General features: G+C 36.9%; 1 protein-coding gene across 2 annotated transcripts in view; it reads left to right on the forward strand.

Annotated features, from left to right (window-relative positions):
* The window catches only part of LOC131070457 (ubiquitin-like-specific protease 1D), a 208,061-nt gene that overhangs the window by 3,524 nt on the left and 187,958 nt on the right, over window positions 1-16,579 (forward strand). For both annotated transcript variants that reach the window (XM_058006014.1, XM_058006015.1), the window contains exons 2-4: window positions 13,825-13,876; window positions 14,431-14,528; window positions 14,686-14,969. In XM_058006014.1, the coding sequence (XP_057861997.1) occupies window positions 13,825-13,876; window positions 14,431-14,528; window positions 14,686-14,969 (434 nt within the window). The remainder of the gene's footprint in view (window positions 1-13,824; window positions 13,877-14,430; window positions 14,529-14,685; window positions 14,970-16,579) is intronic.

Below are 16,579 nucleotides of genomic sequence, written 5' to 3' on the forward strand. Positions count from 1 at the left end.
ACAAAAACGGAGCCTGGATCAACGCATTATGCCGCTTTCCCATCATTATCTTCTTCTCCGCTTTCCTGGGCGTCGTGGGCGGTCGTGAGTTCCTGGATTATAGATTGGTTTGGAACTTTAATCGCATTGAGCTTTGCCTTCGCCGCTTCCTTGTTCCACTGGTGTTTCACCATCTTCTCAACATGTTTTGGTAACTGATCATTACCAATAAAGTTCATGGACTCAATCCGAGCAACCCGTGTTATATCCTCAGGAGTGAAATTACCCTTGGCTTTGATTTTCTCCATGTATATTTGGAAAACTTTTATTGCATCCTGCGTGTTCAGCTCGCAAATTCTCAACTGCCAATCGTGGTCAGGGTTAACCACCTTGTTGTCATTAACAATACTGCATTGGAAATCTTGGAGTTCATACACAAAAGTCTTAGCATCGGAGATGACAGATTTGAAAGTAAGCACCCGCCACATTATAGTCTTTTTCAACACAAAGAGCTGACATTCATCTGTCACCAATTTGATTGAATGCTTTGTCAGGAATCGGGTAACTCCATACTCTTCTATTTTTGTGAACATCGACAAGACGCTCTCCCATTTGTGTTCCTCTTTCGCCCATGGTGAAATCTGATTTTGGACTTCTGTGATTGGGCTCTGTATTTCATCACATAACTTTTGGGAGTCAGTGATATACTTTTCTCCGTCCTTGACTATTCCTTCAATCCATCTCTCCACGGCCTCTGCAATACTTTTGGCCCGTTGAACTTGGCTCATTAACTTTTTATTTTTAGGTGAAGTCGGATCAAAGTTTTTCGTAGCATGAGATATAGGGAGTGCCCCAAAACAACCAATGCTGTCGATAAACTGAGCAAGGATATTTATGTGTCACTTTAGCTCTCTCTTTTCCCGCTCGTCTTTCTTCGATCTGGTGAGCATTTTCTTTGCCGATACCTGGAAGAAATGATTATCTGAATCCCTACTCATATTTCCCAGCTCCACCTTAGTGATCTCAAAATCATCTGTACTGGCTTCCTTGCTTTCATCCTTGGGCTTGTATGAGGCAATTTTGGCGACCCATTTTCCGATTCTTTCATCATTGTCCAGGCGAGCAACTGTTTTGAACTTTTTCGGCTTGGGACCCTTCTCTGTGTACTTCACAACCATCTCCTGAATTGGAATAGTCACGGGAAGGAAGTTTCGCTTTTTGTTTACCGAAGTGGTTAACCACTTGGGAGTTGCACTGGAACTGGTTGTTCCTTCGATCGCTTTGGAAGGTGGTGTCATAGCTACGGTTACCGTATGGGAATCCAGGGCATTAGCAACATCGCTATCCAGGTCTTCAACTTCAAATATTTGGGTATCAAGAATCGTATCCTTCACCTCTGCATCCTTAGCGTGATCCATCCTTCTCTGAGCAGCACTTCGTGACCGGGTATGTCGAGGAGTACAAAACTCCAAAGCTGAACTAGACTTGTGTCTAACCTGAGGCGGCTTTTTATCTTTACCTGCATGAACAGGCATAGAAGCATTATTAGAAAAACGCTTTGGTGAACGCAGAGGAACCTCATTACTTTTCGCAGAATTAGACTTGATGCCTAATTTCACTGCTTTCTTCCTGGCAACCCATGCCACGGTTCTCTCCAGAACTCCTTTGGTTCTTAGTTGTATATCATCTTCATCTTCCTCTTCCTCGTCCCAGTTAATTGAAGGCACCTCAGTTTCTGCTCGGGCTAAGTATCCGGGTTCAAAAAGTTCTAGATAGTCCTCTTCGAGCCCCTTAATGTCCAGCTTTACCTGCAGTGAAATAACTTGCTCTAACACCATCCTCATGTTTCCCCTTTTGAAAACCTCGAGTTCATCAGTACAATCTTCCCAGAAGTCCTCTAATTGTGTCATTGGGAGATACGGCATTAAACCAAGATTTCGGGAAAAACCCTTATTATCAAAACCTTTCCTTTCAGGATACAGGGAAAAATTGAAGTTCTTGAGATCCGCTCCAATACTCAAGGCATCAGACATTGAACTGCAAGACAATACATCTAATTGGATGGGAAAATGACCCTCCCATTTATCCCTGGGTTGCGCCTTTTTAATCACAGAGGTCAACTGCCTACATATCTCTGCTAAAACAAAACAATCTGAACAAAAATGTGGGAGCTTGAAGGGTTCCTCTTCAAAACCGCCTATTCTTATATAGCAGAAACGGGGAAACTGGATAAAGAAACTGCCAAACCTCCATATCAATGTTCGCGCATCCTCGGAGATTCTTTTGGTTTTCATACATTTCAATTCATAGCACAAATCACCCAGAAAAGCATTGTGTACCCTTCTGAAATCTTGCAAGGCATTATCCTTTTGCAACATGGGGTAGAAATCATACACGGGAACATCCTCCTTAGTGAGCTGTCTTGGTATTCCAACTAAATCCTTAACACGCGCCAAACAGTATACAAGATACGATGACATGAAGAAATTCTGTTTAAATTGTTTAGCCATAATCAGTTGCTCCCTCATTGAATCGACAATCAGTTCTGCCCAATCAAGGTATTGCTTCCCCTCTAGTACTAGCTGCACATAGCAATAAATCCAGTCGTCGAAACTGTAGGCTTTTGCAGAGCCTCTGACTCGGTGCAACAAAAGCATGACATCGTGAATGTGAGGCAGCATGTGATTCTTATTGGGATTTTTGGGCAACCTAGAACCACCCCTTTGAGGAACCTTCAGCCAGTATTTTGGTACATTATTTCGGTGTCCGGTTTTGTCCGCGTTGAACTCGGTGATTGACTGAGCAGGGGAAAAATTGGAGAACTGGTAATCAGGTATCTTGAAGACAGAGGAAATTACTTCACGGTTTATAGCAAGAAGGGTTTCACCATCGTCTTTTCTAATGGTCTCAGAGACTGGATCATACCTAGCGATACATTCCCTAACCAATTCTGGGCACGGGATAGCTGGGGGAAAAGCTGCTGCCTCTATGAGACCGCTACTCAAAATCTCCACACCAAAAGAACCATCAATCCCTTTGAATACCCTTTCTTTTAGAACTTCAAGATTTTCCCCTTTAAGGTCGGTATCGCTAACTATGGGCTCTGTACATGCAAGGCTAAAAACATTCCCGAACAAGTGTAGTGTGGACTTCATAATTCAAAGTGATAAGCCTTATTTTGTTGCAGCAACCCTACTATGAGAGAAGAAATACAAGCAAAAATTACTGGAGAGAACAAGAAAGGAACTCACCTTCACAGTTGAGCAACCAGACGACTACCGGCGATTAATACTTCTATCTAGGAAAAATAACACTGCAGCAGCAAGGAACAAATTTTCAGAGAATTAATCCTTCATACCTTATAGCGAGGGCAATGATACGGAACTATTAAGTGCAATAATTCCAATTGTCAGTTTGAGTGTGTTAAATTTGTGGATTGGACATCACACGCATGCATTAAATGCATGGCGGCGTTTTTGAAGTAACCACCAGTTCCCGAAATGATTACTTACTTTGAAAAGCCAAGGATTGACGTCACTCAAGATATGGTTCATCTTCCTCATATTTGGCAATTAATGCACCATCAAACCATTTAACCCGCGGGACCCACCAACTTCGAACATATGAACATCCTAAACAGACTTCATTGGAGTTCAAGTAGTTCAAGGTGTACACTGCGCTCAGGGAAAATCTTTGCTGAGAATGTTAATTATGCTAAGCTGCTGACCATTTGTGCTGTGTTGAACATGTTGAACATGTTTGAACCTTTTGAACTTGGTTCAATGAGTTCAACGCCTGGAGAGATGACATAAAATGTCACCGAACAAAAACCCTTAAAGAGCCGTTGCAAAACACTTAAAGAAAATATTAGTATGAAAAATCCCCTGAACACCTAGGAACCCGTGGAACCTAAATGAACCTGTTGAACCTGATTCAAGATGGTTCAAAGTGTTCACAGAGTTCAACCTATTACTAAAACTCGGCATTTTTGATTGAAAGACGATTTACAAACGGCTAAGGGCTTGAACGGAGGTATTACAAGAAAGACTAGGACTTCGAAAGGAATTTTAAAAAGGAATTTGTCCCCATTACGAAGGAAAAATGACGCGGTAACACAGTTCAACATGGATTCATGCCATCTAGATTGATATCATCCGACATATCATTACTCGAGCTTGATTCCTCATGTGGAAGAATAAGGCAAGACCTTACTATCAATTTCTTCTGAAAACCGAGTATGAATTGAAAGGGTTTTTCTATTCAGAAAATCACCCATTGGCTAGGATTTAAAAGTTATAATAGCTGACCTGATCCATAATATAGTGCAATAATACTGAGTCATCATGTGATTATAAATAGTCTGGTTCTAGTTTTGAAACAAGGAATGTCTATGAAGAAAGCATCTTTATTAAAGAAACTTAAGACTCAGTATAAAAGTCATTATAGCATAGATGCATCAATGGCTCACCTTCTACATTTTTTTTCCATCATTTGAGGCAGATGCTCTTTGAGTGTAATTAAGGTAGAATACATGCAGTTGAATCTATATGTGGTTTGTTGAAATTTGTTTTTCTGTCACCAAGAGTGACATATAATAGCCAGAGTGGAGTCCTCTGACTAATAGGGGATCTCAAGCTTCTAGCAAATGAGTATTAACAAGCTTCACAATTTGATCTAAAATCCTTGTGTTGTTCCTCAATGCAGCTACCTCTACCATTGGGACTCAAGGGACTTGAAATATGCGTAAATTCTCTCCTTCAATTATATCATTGAGGTTTAAGGGTTTGCAAACATGTTCAGCACAAACTCTTGCAATTGAACTTGTTAATAGAAGAAAATTACTTTTACAAGATGGAAAAATGTAAACTTCTAGCTGGATTGTTTAGTGTTTTCTCAGCATCTTCATGTTTTGGGGACAAAGGAATAGAAGGACATCGGGAGAGCAAAGTTTTCCATGATTTTGGAGATGGTGGGGTGACAGCTTTGAAAATAATCTATAAAAATTAATCTTTGAAAAAGAAAAAAACTACTAAAACAAACTAAAGCAGCTGAAATTTAAAAAAGCACATACAATGCTAAATTTGCAATGACATTCCATTGGTTCAACAATACATTTGATAATGATAATATGATTTTCATTTCAAGTTTTCATTAAAGTTCCAAATTTGAAACTCTGAAGTTAGAAATCAAAGCTAAGAATCACAAGTGACAATATCAAAATGCTAAAACAAGAAATGCATAGCTTGATTAAGTGGCAAGCTCATAAATTGTAGTAGGAGTCATCATTCAATGGAACTCTTGGTAACTATTCCTCATTATCGGAATGGTTGGACTCTATTGCTCTCTATAATGGAATCTTGCCAATCTTAGGTGTACATTGTGGATCTCATACTTGTTCCTTAGCTCATAGCATTCTACATCACACTATATTGCTAGACACTCCTTGTACTCATGTGTATTGTGTTAAATTAGAAGGCATTGTATATAACAACATTCTTATATGATCATCAAGAGATAAGTCTTTTCCTTTTAACAAATTTGATAAAACCATATGCCAACCAATTCCTTTGAGCATAAGAGAAACTAGAAACCTATAGCTGGTTTGTATTATGCTAGATTGTGTTTATTTACCTTTGCTAAAATTTTGTATCCATTGATTTCGATAATTTTAATCCACCCAATTTTGATCAACAAAGCTTCCTCTGTATGCTACATTTTCTTAGCAGTCTTCGAGAAGTCCTTCTTGACCTCCTAGTCATGAATGGGAATAACTCTGCTAGGCCTTTGCACACAGTATTTTGCATAGTTGAAAAATTCTTACTCGACAATAAGTCTTTTGGCTAAAATTTTGAGAAGCTCCGGGCTCGGCAAAATTCGGCAATAACTTGGCAATTTTATCGAACATTTTATATACATGAATGATAAATGTTTAAAAATAATTTTCAAAATCATACATATTACTGAATTTGTTGAGCATATTACTAATTTCCATCCTATATAAATCAAAATTAGAATTTAATACATACTATAGACTAAAAAGCAAGTTTAACTCTAAATGAGTTATAATGCCACTTCTACTAGCCATGCCATATGTAGAAGTTGCCTTGTCTAAAGAGATTTTTGGTAAGTTGTGCAATAATAATGTCTTAAGTAAGCACACTCAAGAGTTATATCCCAATTCCTCGTCACCCCCTCATTGTAATCAAGTTTTTTATTTGATAGATTCCAATAGCTAATGGGGATTTGCGAGTGGAGACCCCAATGAGGAGAGGTAGTGCTCCTCATGGGGGTTTGGGGGCAATGCCCCTAGTAGGGTCAAGGGGCAGCGCCCTTAGCAGGGGTTTAGGGGCAATGCCCCCAATAGGGTTGAGGGGCAGCCAAGCCCAAATTAAGGCCTTTGAAACCTTTACCACCAATAAAAATCGCATTTTTTTTAACTACAAGCACGAAAAAATAAATTATATGAATTTGGGGGAGTTTTTAATACAAAACTTGGGATTTCTTGCATTTACTCAGGAGTTTTATAGGAAAAAATTGCCTAGAGTTTTTGAAAAACTTGTTGGAGAGTTTTTGGGCGATTAACTCGCTTGGCATTTTGACTTGTGAGTACTCGCGAGTCAAAAGAGTTTTTAGAGAGTTTTTCAATAGAGGTATTTTGGACTCAATGCATATGTGGGTATGTGTTAAGGGATTTCTAGCTTTTCCCAACTTTATCGAATGATGGGATGAATATGTTTTTAGTAAAAATGTAGGGTTGGGTATCTCTCATGAGCGGCAGCCTTCATCTAGCTAAGCACACTATGTATGCACTCATAGATCTTCCTAAGGGTGGGATTGTCAGAATCCCCATATGTAATGATGGTAAAAACATGTGATCCAATAGATGTGATGTATGGCACATCATTCACCATATTCCCCTTCTATATTGCTTTTCCATTACCTAGTCCATTTTTTTGTCATAATTGATAGTTTCAAGGGCTCTTGCAACTCTAGCATCCTCTCCAACAAAACGAATAGGTTGCAAATCTCGTTTCCACTCGTTTGAGGAATTACTTACATGAAAAGGACTGAACTAGTGCCAGCAAGGTATGGTGGTTTGTAAATGAACTTTTACACTTCCTTTTTATGCGCCATGACCTTTTTGACCCATTTATTGTTCATTGTTCTTAAGCGCATTATTCATGGCTTGTACAGAACAAAGGGTCCAGTAGTTGTGCCTGTAGGCAGAATCAGTTAATTTTCTTGCTGCTTTGCACACATATGCCCCATCAGTAACCAATTGCATTACAATGGAAGAACCAACCTCCTCATGACATTGTATAGAATCTAAAATTGTAACTCTGCATCTGTAATGCCCCCTTTTGGGAGGACACTAAATCTTGCCCATATACTTGCAGAATTATTGCAGGTTATGTATTTTCAGTCTGCTGTGGTAATCTGGACAGATTCAATTCAATGTTGTTTCCCTCTTTAAATGCACAGGTTTGGTGTTTATATCAATCTGATTTGCTGCCTATACTCAGATATATATATATGTGCGTGTGTGTGTGTGTGAATGAGAATCCTTTCTATTCCATCAGGTCTGATTTTCTGGTTATTGATTTAATTTTTCCTCTTCTTATCCTTTGATGCCTGCTTTATCATTGCTTGCAGATTTGTATTTGTGTTCTGATCTCTCTGATAAATGTTCATATCATTCTTCCAGATTTTCTTATAATTCTGATTTAGGTCTGCTTTTAATGCTTCAGATATTTTGTTCTATTCTATGGATCCTTCCTTCTCAAATGAAAGCTTCTCCACTTTATATCCTCCAATGTGAGGGAGAGTCACACCTTCTTAAAGGTCACAACCTTTCACAATTACCACCCTTCGAAAGGGTCACAACCTTTCATCAGTGCTGCCCCTTTGAAAGAGACACTTCCTTATCTTCTTCCCATTAATGCTTCATTAATTCCTTTGTTCCCTTCTTTCTTCCTTTTTTTCCTTTTCTCCCCAAATGAAGTTCTCTTCTCTTCCTTTTATATCTCATGTTTGAGGGAGTCACAACTTTTCATTTCATGCTTTTTGACCATTCATTAAACTTAACTAGTTTTTAATTGTATTAATTTTTATTTTTATTCTTTTATATCATTAATAAATCCTATTTCAACAAGGGGACATTACAGCATCCTTGTGCTTTTTGGAACAATTAACTTCTCAAAGGAAGTAAAGTCCTTATTTTCATTAACTATGACATTAATGGGGGGTATATTCATCCATCCATGAGTATATTGTACCCATGTGACATCCGTGTTGCCTTCATCCCCTCCATCAGTAAGTCAACCTTGGAATAATTTGTTTTTAAGATTTTGTTTCCCAATTTTGTTTTGGTAGGAGGCATGTAAGAGGGACTTGGTTTGCCTGCTTTGACCTTAGCCTTCCTGTAAATTAGAGATTGAGTAACATGAAACGAAATACTATTGGGAAAAATGAATTTTCCAATAGTATCATCCACCTTCACTTTAGCCTAAGAATGGAAGATATCTCAAATTAATTTTGAAGCTGATGTTACATCCACTGCCCTTTGTTAATGCCTTTGGTTTCATTTCACTCACCTCAAAAGTGGCAATTGAAGGATGTGTAACTGCTTGATGTTCCCAATGTATGGTGTGATCATCTTGTTGTCCTCATTTTTGTTTTAAAAAATGATGGACCATTACATAAAATTTTTGTCAAAAAATGAAAATTTTACTCTATGACATGCTTCCCGAGGCAGAATTTCGCCTTACCCCTGGACTGGACTAATCCTCAGTCCATCCTCAAACCACATTTCAAATTTCATCGCATTTTGGGTTCGTTTGCTATGTCTTTCCTTCAATTTCGGGTTTTTTCTCCCTGACTGCAAGTGGGAAATTTTCCTTAAGTTGCAAGTTTTAATTTTCCTTTGTTTTAGTGTTGTAGGGAAATTTTTAGTTAATTCCAAGTGCACTTTATGAAAAATAAAACTTGTAACTTACTTTTTATTTCCCCCTTGTTGCTTTTTGTCTTTTAAGTCATTGTATGAACTTTTTGGGCATATTACAAGTGAACTTTAAATTATAAAGTTAAAATAAAACTTGTAATTCTTTTAAAAAGTTCCACTTAAGTGATTTTAAGTTATGGTAGGAGTTTTTCTCCTCCATTACAAGTTTTATAAAGTCACTTTAAGTTGTAATAGGGATTTTATTTCCCTATTACAAGTTTTATTTTTAAGTTGTTTTTGTGACTTGTAAAAGGAATTTTATTTTCCCTTTACTAGTCTTTTGTTGAATTGTTTAAAACTTGTAATGGGAGTTTTATTTCCCTATTACAAGTATTTTAAACTTGTTGTTTGCTCTCACAAACCCGATTTTGCCTTTATGCATGAAAAGTGAACATTTTTAAACTTGCAAATGGGTTTTAGAAATCCGATTTCATGTGTTCTTTGCAATTTTAAACTTGTTGTTCTTTCCCAAAAACCCGACCAGCAATATTGGATGATTTTGTTGAAGATTTCCAATGATTTTTATGGAGAAATCCAAGGAGGAGGAAGGCGTTTTGATTTCATGCCTATTTTCATGCATTTTTGAAACTCTCTTCACACCATTTGGAAGACATTGTTGCTGGTTTTATGGTGTTTTAACAGCAAAAAAGTGTTTGAGAAATGCCACGATTTGCCTTTGAAATTTGCCATGAATCCATTCTTTCCTAAGTCGTTTTTGCTTCCTTCACCTAGGCATGGGGTTTGGATGGAGATTTGACCATTTATTATGCCATTTTGATATCTGTTTTTGCTGCACATGGTATTTTGGAAAAACGTGGCTAGGGTTTGAATCTCCTCCTTGTATCTATTTAAAAGTTTCAATCTTCCATTTCAAGGATTGCTTCTTGTATTTGGGAGGACGTTTTGATCAGAGTTCCGTGACTTGCGGTGAGTCACGCGAGTTAGCGGGCCAGGTGACCCCTGCCGGGTCACAGTGACCCTGACTCGGGCTCGGACGGGTTAGGGGTGTGACTCGCCTGACTCGCCGAGTCCAAGGGTCATGACTCGGCCAGAGTCACTTAAAAAAGTGCAGTAAAAAAAACAAAAAAAACTAAATAACATTTTTTAATGATTTTTTGGCCTCGCGGGGCGCTGCCCCTCGACCCCACCCTGTATCGCGACAGGGAACGCGCAAGGGGCACTGCCCCTTGACCCCGCAAGGGGCGATGCCCCTTGACCCCAACTTGGGGGTGCTGCCCCCAAACCCCCGTTGAAAAATATAGGGGGAAACCGCGTCGATAGAAGTAGGGAAAATCTAACCTCCGAGTTTGATTAGGCTCCATATAACAACACAACTTAGAAATCTTGGTAATTGGTATTTAGATTTAGTATTTCAAATTTCCTATAGTCTCATTTGAAAATGGAATTCTTATACTGTAATACTATCATACATCTTTTCAAAACTAGTTTTTCAAGTACTATATGTATATGTATAACTATATCAGCACCACCACCCCGCCACCCCCCTGTCGTCCCCAAACTACAATTTACATTTCTACGCATGTGATGGATGTATGTTTATGTATGTGATCAAATTAGCTTCTATTTGATGATGTTATAGTGTCTTTAAGCTTAATTCAATAATGGGTGTATGAAACAAGTTTTAAATCGTTAAAAATCTCTAAATTTCAAGGGTTTTCTTATTTTGCCGAGTCGTTGCCGAGTCGTTGCCGAGTCGTTGCCGAGTCAAGTCAGCCTTGCCGAGTCCGAGCCGAGTCCGAGTCTGGGAACTTTGGTTTTGATTGATCAAGGTATGTTTCTTTCCTTTCTTTTTTGTTTTTATTTCTTGTTTGTTTGGTTTTCCTTGGTCAATTTGTAAATTTGTATATATGTTGGTTTTGCCTAAAATCGGTTTTGTGAGAGATTTTCCCCTTTATTCCAAGTTTGCAAGACAATTTGTGAATTGCATTGTCTTTCCCCATTTTCCCTCTTTACTTGCATTCGGGATTTAAAAACCCGATTGCATGTAAGATGGAAATAGTTGATCTTCCCCTTTGGTTGGAAAATCTTAACCATTTTTTGGTGAAACTCCAAGTTTCTAAATTGGAAAATATTCATCCTTTCAAAATCGAGTTTTTAGAACCGGATTACATGTCGAAAGTTCTTCCCATTTTCATAAAGATGATCTTACCAAAATCTTTTCATTTTCACTCATATTCATTTCCATCATCCGTACATACCATTCCCACCATTTCATCCACTCATTTCACACTTTCATTCATTTTTCCCATAAGTCTTCACTTGCAGTTGGCCATCTAGAACCCGAAATTGGTCCAAAATGCACTCAAAAATCACTTGAAAATGAGTTTTAAAGGTCCAATTACAAGTGCAAACTTGTAGTTACCCATTACACATATGAAGTTGCATGTTTGTTCTCCATAATTGCAAGTTAATGCTCTTGTTCATCCCACACATGTAATGCAACTTCCAAAATCCGAAATTCACTTGTGAGCCCATTTTTGCATCAGTTCATCCCTTCCCTTGTTAGTTCGGTTTGCACACACGATCTACCAAATCAATGGATTAAGGCTTGGGCCTTATTTTGCAAGCAGATTTCAAGATTGGAGGATGATACAAAGAAGAGATACAACAACAATTCATGGTTGAAAGCATAGAATGCTTTCAAGACAGAGATGGTCATGACATGAAAAGAGGAAGGCATCCCTTTCCCTCTTGAAAAGCTTGTATTACCCCAAGCAAGAAGATAAGTTGAAGTTCGTTGGCCAAGGACACAATGATCATTAAGGATGCAAATTCCCGTTCCAGTTCAAGATGTCTTCACTAATCTAGAATACTTCAAGTTCTAGCATGCTGAAGCGGCATGAAGATCATCACAGATAAAGGATGACGCAGTTAGAGTCGTGTTTTTGGACAAATAGAATAGTTTTAATTATGCATTTGTAATTTTGTGTTGACAAGTTACATGTAAAAATAACTTTGTAATTGCAAGTTAACTCATCACTTGCAGTTTTGTAATTACATGTAAAGCAACTACAAGTCGAGTTCAATTAGGACTGTAGTTGGAATAAGTCATAGTTAGTTGTTGAATAAGTCTTGGTGGTTGAGATAATTTCTCAAGTTAGTTAGGATCCTCCCACTTTTTTCTCAAGGCTCCTCTCCTATAAATACTTGAGGGGGTCTATTGTAATTTTTATCTTTTGGCAATGCAACAAAATTCTGCCAGTTTGTATGTGCACTCTAAGACTTTGAGCTTAGATGTAAATCAGATTGCTTTCAATAAAAGAGGCAAGTTGTGTTGAGACTTTGTGCCAATTCAAGTTGTTATGCGATGACAATTTTTGGAGTTGATTGTGATTTTTGTTCTATTGTTCAAGAGAGATTTAAATTCAATCCTGCAGACTGTGAGTTGCTAATTGTATTTAGAATTATATGTTTGGTTTTCAGATTTGGTCTTGTAGACTTTGAGCTGCTTATCATATTTGAAACTAGTGTGGAAAGCTAAAGTGAGAAGATAGCTTGTAGACTTTGTGCTGCTTCTATTTTTAAGACTTGTGCATGTAAGGTGAAGCGCATCATGTAGTTAGACTTTGAGCTGCTACATATTGTGCTTAGTTAACAAAAAATCATCTAAAAAGGATGATAGGAGAATAGATAGTTGAAGACTTTGAGCTTTCTTTCTGTTTTCCTGTCCCGAGGAAGTGACGAAGGTCTTTGTGCCTTCATGGAAACTTTGCTTCCCTTTATGTCCCAAAAATCCTACAAAAAATAGTCTCATTTCTGTATTTGCTGTTATTTATTTCCAATTGCTATTACTTTTCTATGAAGAGAAAAGAGTATAGTTTTTCTTGAAAGAAGAAGAAAGACTGTTATCCCATCCCTATTAGATTAGTTTAGTTTGTAGATAGGGGGAGCCTTCCCTAAATTAGGAGAGTATCATACTCACACACTGTGGCTGAAACCACAATTTTGCACATCCCCCAGGGGTACAAAATTTTCAACCAACACATCTTCACTTTGTCCCGAAGTGTCATCTGCAACTCGTGAGTAACCATGAGCTGCAGCTACTACTGAGTTATTTGCCAACTTACTTGCAGGTGAGTTTCAGTGAGTTGCAGGCTGGGAATCATGGCTGTACTTGCTTGTATTTGTGACTGTGTGCTGAAAACTCACTCAACATTGAGCTTTTCCGAGTTAATAAATTTAAGTACTTAAAAAAATTGCTGAATTTTCTAGTTTTTGCTGAGTCACCAAGTTTGCGTCAAAATTGGGTCTGCTGAGTTTTACTAAGTGATGGGTTTTAAGGCTATGATTTATCTTGTCTGATGCTTAGCTTATCTATTAGATATTTTGGCAATGCACATGTACAGTGTGTAGTTATGAATCTAAGTGAAGCAATTGCCAGCTATATCAATTCAAAGTCAAACAACCAGTTTAAGTGTATTGAGTTATTTTTTTGTTACAACTTAAAGAGTATTTTTACCTTTTTCTATTGTTGCATAATATGGAAAGCTGATTATTTTTGGTGTATATTGATGCTGTTCCTTTACAGAAATGCTATTCTTGTCTTTACTTTTGGTGGAAAAGAATGATAGGGAATGGTTTTCCTAATGCTAATTTATTCTCCCCAGTTGCATAAATTGGTTATAACTTCCTGTGCTTCACTATACAATTTCATTATTGTCCTTTCCTTCCTTGCTACTTGATTGATATAATTTATTTCTTTTTTAATCTGAACTGATTTATCTCTATGTTTGTAAGTTGTCTAATGAGTATAAACTTGATTAATAGTTTATTAACTTCTCCTGTCTAGCTTTATTTATAACATGATAGCTTTGCTTTTGCAGTCTAGTATTGAGATTGTTGATTCTGTGAAAGGTGAAAGAAGTGTTAATTCTGGTGAGAATTTTACCAACTTTTTCCTTCATCTTTAGACCAATATGAAAAGCTGATTTTTTTGGTGTATATTGATGCTGTTCCTTTACAGAAATGCTATTCTTGTCTTTACTTTTGGTGGAAAAGAATGATAGGGAATGGTTTTCCTAATGCTAATTTATTCTCCCCAGTTGCATAAATTGGTTATAACTTCCTGCACTACATACCGTGGATGGTCAATGCATTAGCTAGGCATGCCCAGCAAGATGATGGTCATGTCAGGTTCTTTTGAAACATGTTTTTGAGGTGTTAGGGTGCATGTATATGTAACAATCCGGTCGCTGGGCAATACATATACTGGGGCAACTTAGTTCTTAGCAAGGATAATATTAGATATATATCAAGTCTGGTCTCTCGAGTCATTCTTTTGATCCAACCTTTCCATATGCATATCTAATTATAATGTGATTGTGCAATACGTGTATTGCTATATGTGTTGTTTGGGATGTGAAATGCATTCCATTTACATCCACATGGTGCTCTGAATGAAATAGAGTTGAATGCCGAGTTAATTGCAGAAAAATTTGGAAGCTTTGACTTGCCTCGTTCAACAATTGAGTATCAAAGGTGTACACCAGTTCGCCGTAGGGATGCTGTACAACAAAGAGAACCAAAGGTGACTTCCTGAACATGTTTCTGCTATGTTTTAATGGAAGATAAATCTGCAGCATGCTAGCTGAGTTGATGTTTCTTCTTTTGCATTATTGTCTCCTTTGTTGATACTATTACTGTTGTTGAGATGAAGTTCATGCATTTCTTTTTCACATTGTCAGCCAGATGACAATAATAAGTCAGATAAGACAGACAATGCATTTGAGGATGATTTGAAGCTTTTATGTCAAGGGCAAAAGAAGTTGATTGGAAATGGTCTACAACATTCTAATAACAGAGAAATAAATAGAATTAGACGCTCTCCCAGGAAATTGGTTTCTTGCAGTCCTATCAATCGAATCAGTGAAGGGGACTTGACAAATTCTGTTACTAGAAATAAGAAGCTGGGATCTTCTGGAGTTTCTGTTATCTTAGGAGAGAGTGGTCGCATCCTATCAGCTGGAAAGTAAGTTTATTTCATTTTTGTTTGTTTCTTTTGTCTATATACATTTTGGTAAGCTGGGTGCATACAATTTCTACATGCATATACATTTGATTGTCTTTTTGTGCATGTCTATTGAAGTAGCATGTATGTGTCCTTGCTGCATTGTCTGGTTTTGGGTTGGGTCTCCCATTTGTTTCTATACAGTTTCCTTATTCTTTCAATAGTCACTATTGTCTTATTGGAGATGGAATTTTCCCTACCTTAAATGCATCTTCTGCTTGTGGCATTCAGGGGAACATATATATAATTTATATTCTGACATAGCAGCAAAAATCTTCTGGGGAAAAAATGGCAAACTAAAAGTATAAGACTTTTTGAAAAAATCAGGATTTAAATGGGAAAAAATTGAGAAAGAATTGTAGAAAAAGAGAAATTACTTATTTTGACATTTTAAGGCCTTTCCATAGCATAGAGATATAGAGAACAAATAAAATAGAGAGCTTAGCCCATGAATTGTCTAAAATAGAGAGTTCAGCCTACAAATTGTCCAAATAAAAAAAGTTTGTCTAAAATAGTAGAATGCAGTTTAGCATGTAAGCTTTGCTAGTAAATGATATTTTGGTAAGTTCTGTATGAAGTTGATAAAGTTATTGCTAATTTAACAATAAAATATTTCACTAAATGATACTTGAGTAAACCTCTAGTCTTGTAGTTTGACGTGAGTGGATGGTAAAATGCTACTAACAACACTGCATTCCTAATTTTTATTAATATCAAATGTATAATCATCTGGACTGCACTATCATAATAAACTCTGAAACTTTGAAAACTTAGTAAGACCTCAAAACAACTACAATAAACATGTTTGCATCCCAAAAGGAGAATTTTTTTTATCACTGAGAAATTTTTATGTAGTAAACTTAAAAGAATATATCATCCAAATAAAAATCGAATCAATTGATAAAAGAGAAACCATTTCTCATAATAGTACAGTCAAATGTGCATGAATTCTGCATTTTCAAAGATTCAAGATACCAAACCAAGTCACATTCAAAAGATTTGCTATTAAACCAAACCTTCAAATTTAGTCAAGTACTAACTCATATAAAATAGAAGTAGAAGATGGATACAAAACACATATTAGGATAGATATGCATAATATCAAAATAAGCATACAAAAACATAAAGACCAAGATTTTGATGTCACAAAGATTGGATATCTTAGTGCAATACTGGGTTACATATAAACATCAGGCTGATGTTTTTATGCAGCCAAGGATTTTTGTATACAACTTGAGATAAGGATAAAATATTGTGAAGACAAAGATGACCTACACTTAATATTATCCCTTTGCTTCTAGTAATGTGACTAGGTGAAAAAAATTAAACTATAGCATTGTCATATTCATCAAGCAAAACAATGATATGGCAAAGAGCCTAAATTAGCATTAAATCAAGCCATTTAGCTGGGAATATGGATTATTTCTTTCTAGAGAACTGATTTACAAGGCTAACAATGTAGAAAAAGTTAGACCATCAAATGTTGTTTGTACCAAGTAATCAACCAATCTTCACAATTATGGTTTAGTTGTGCAGAAAATCAAGAGAAGAAGTAAACACAAAATTAAACC

The sequence above is a fragment of the Cryptomeria japonica genome, chromosome 3 (assembly GCF_030272615.1).
Source record: "Cryptomeria japonica chromosome 3, Sugi_1.0, whole genome shotgun sequence".
Classification (NCBI taxonomy): domain Eukaryota; kingdom Viridiplantae; phylum Streptophyta; class Pinopsida; order Cupressales; family Cupressaceae; genus Cryptomeria; species Cryptomeria japonica.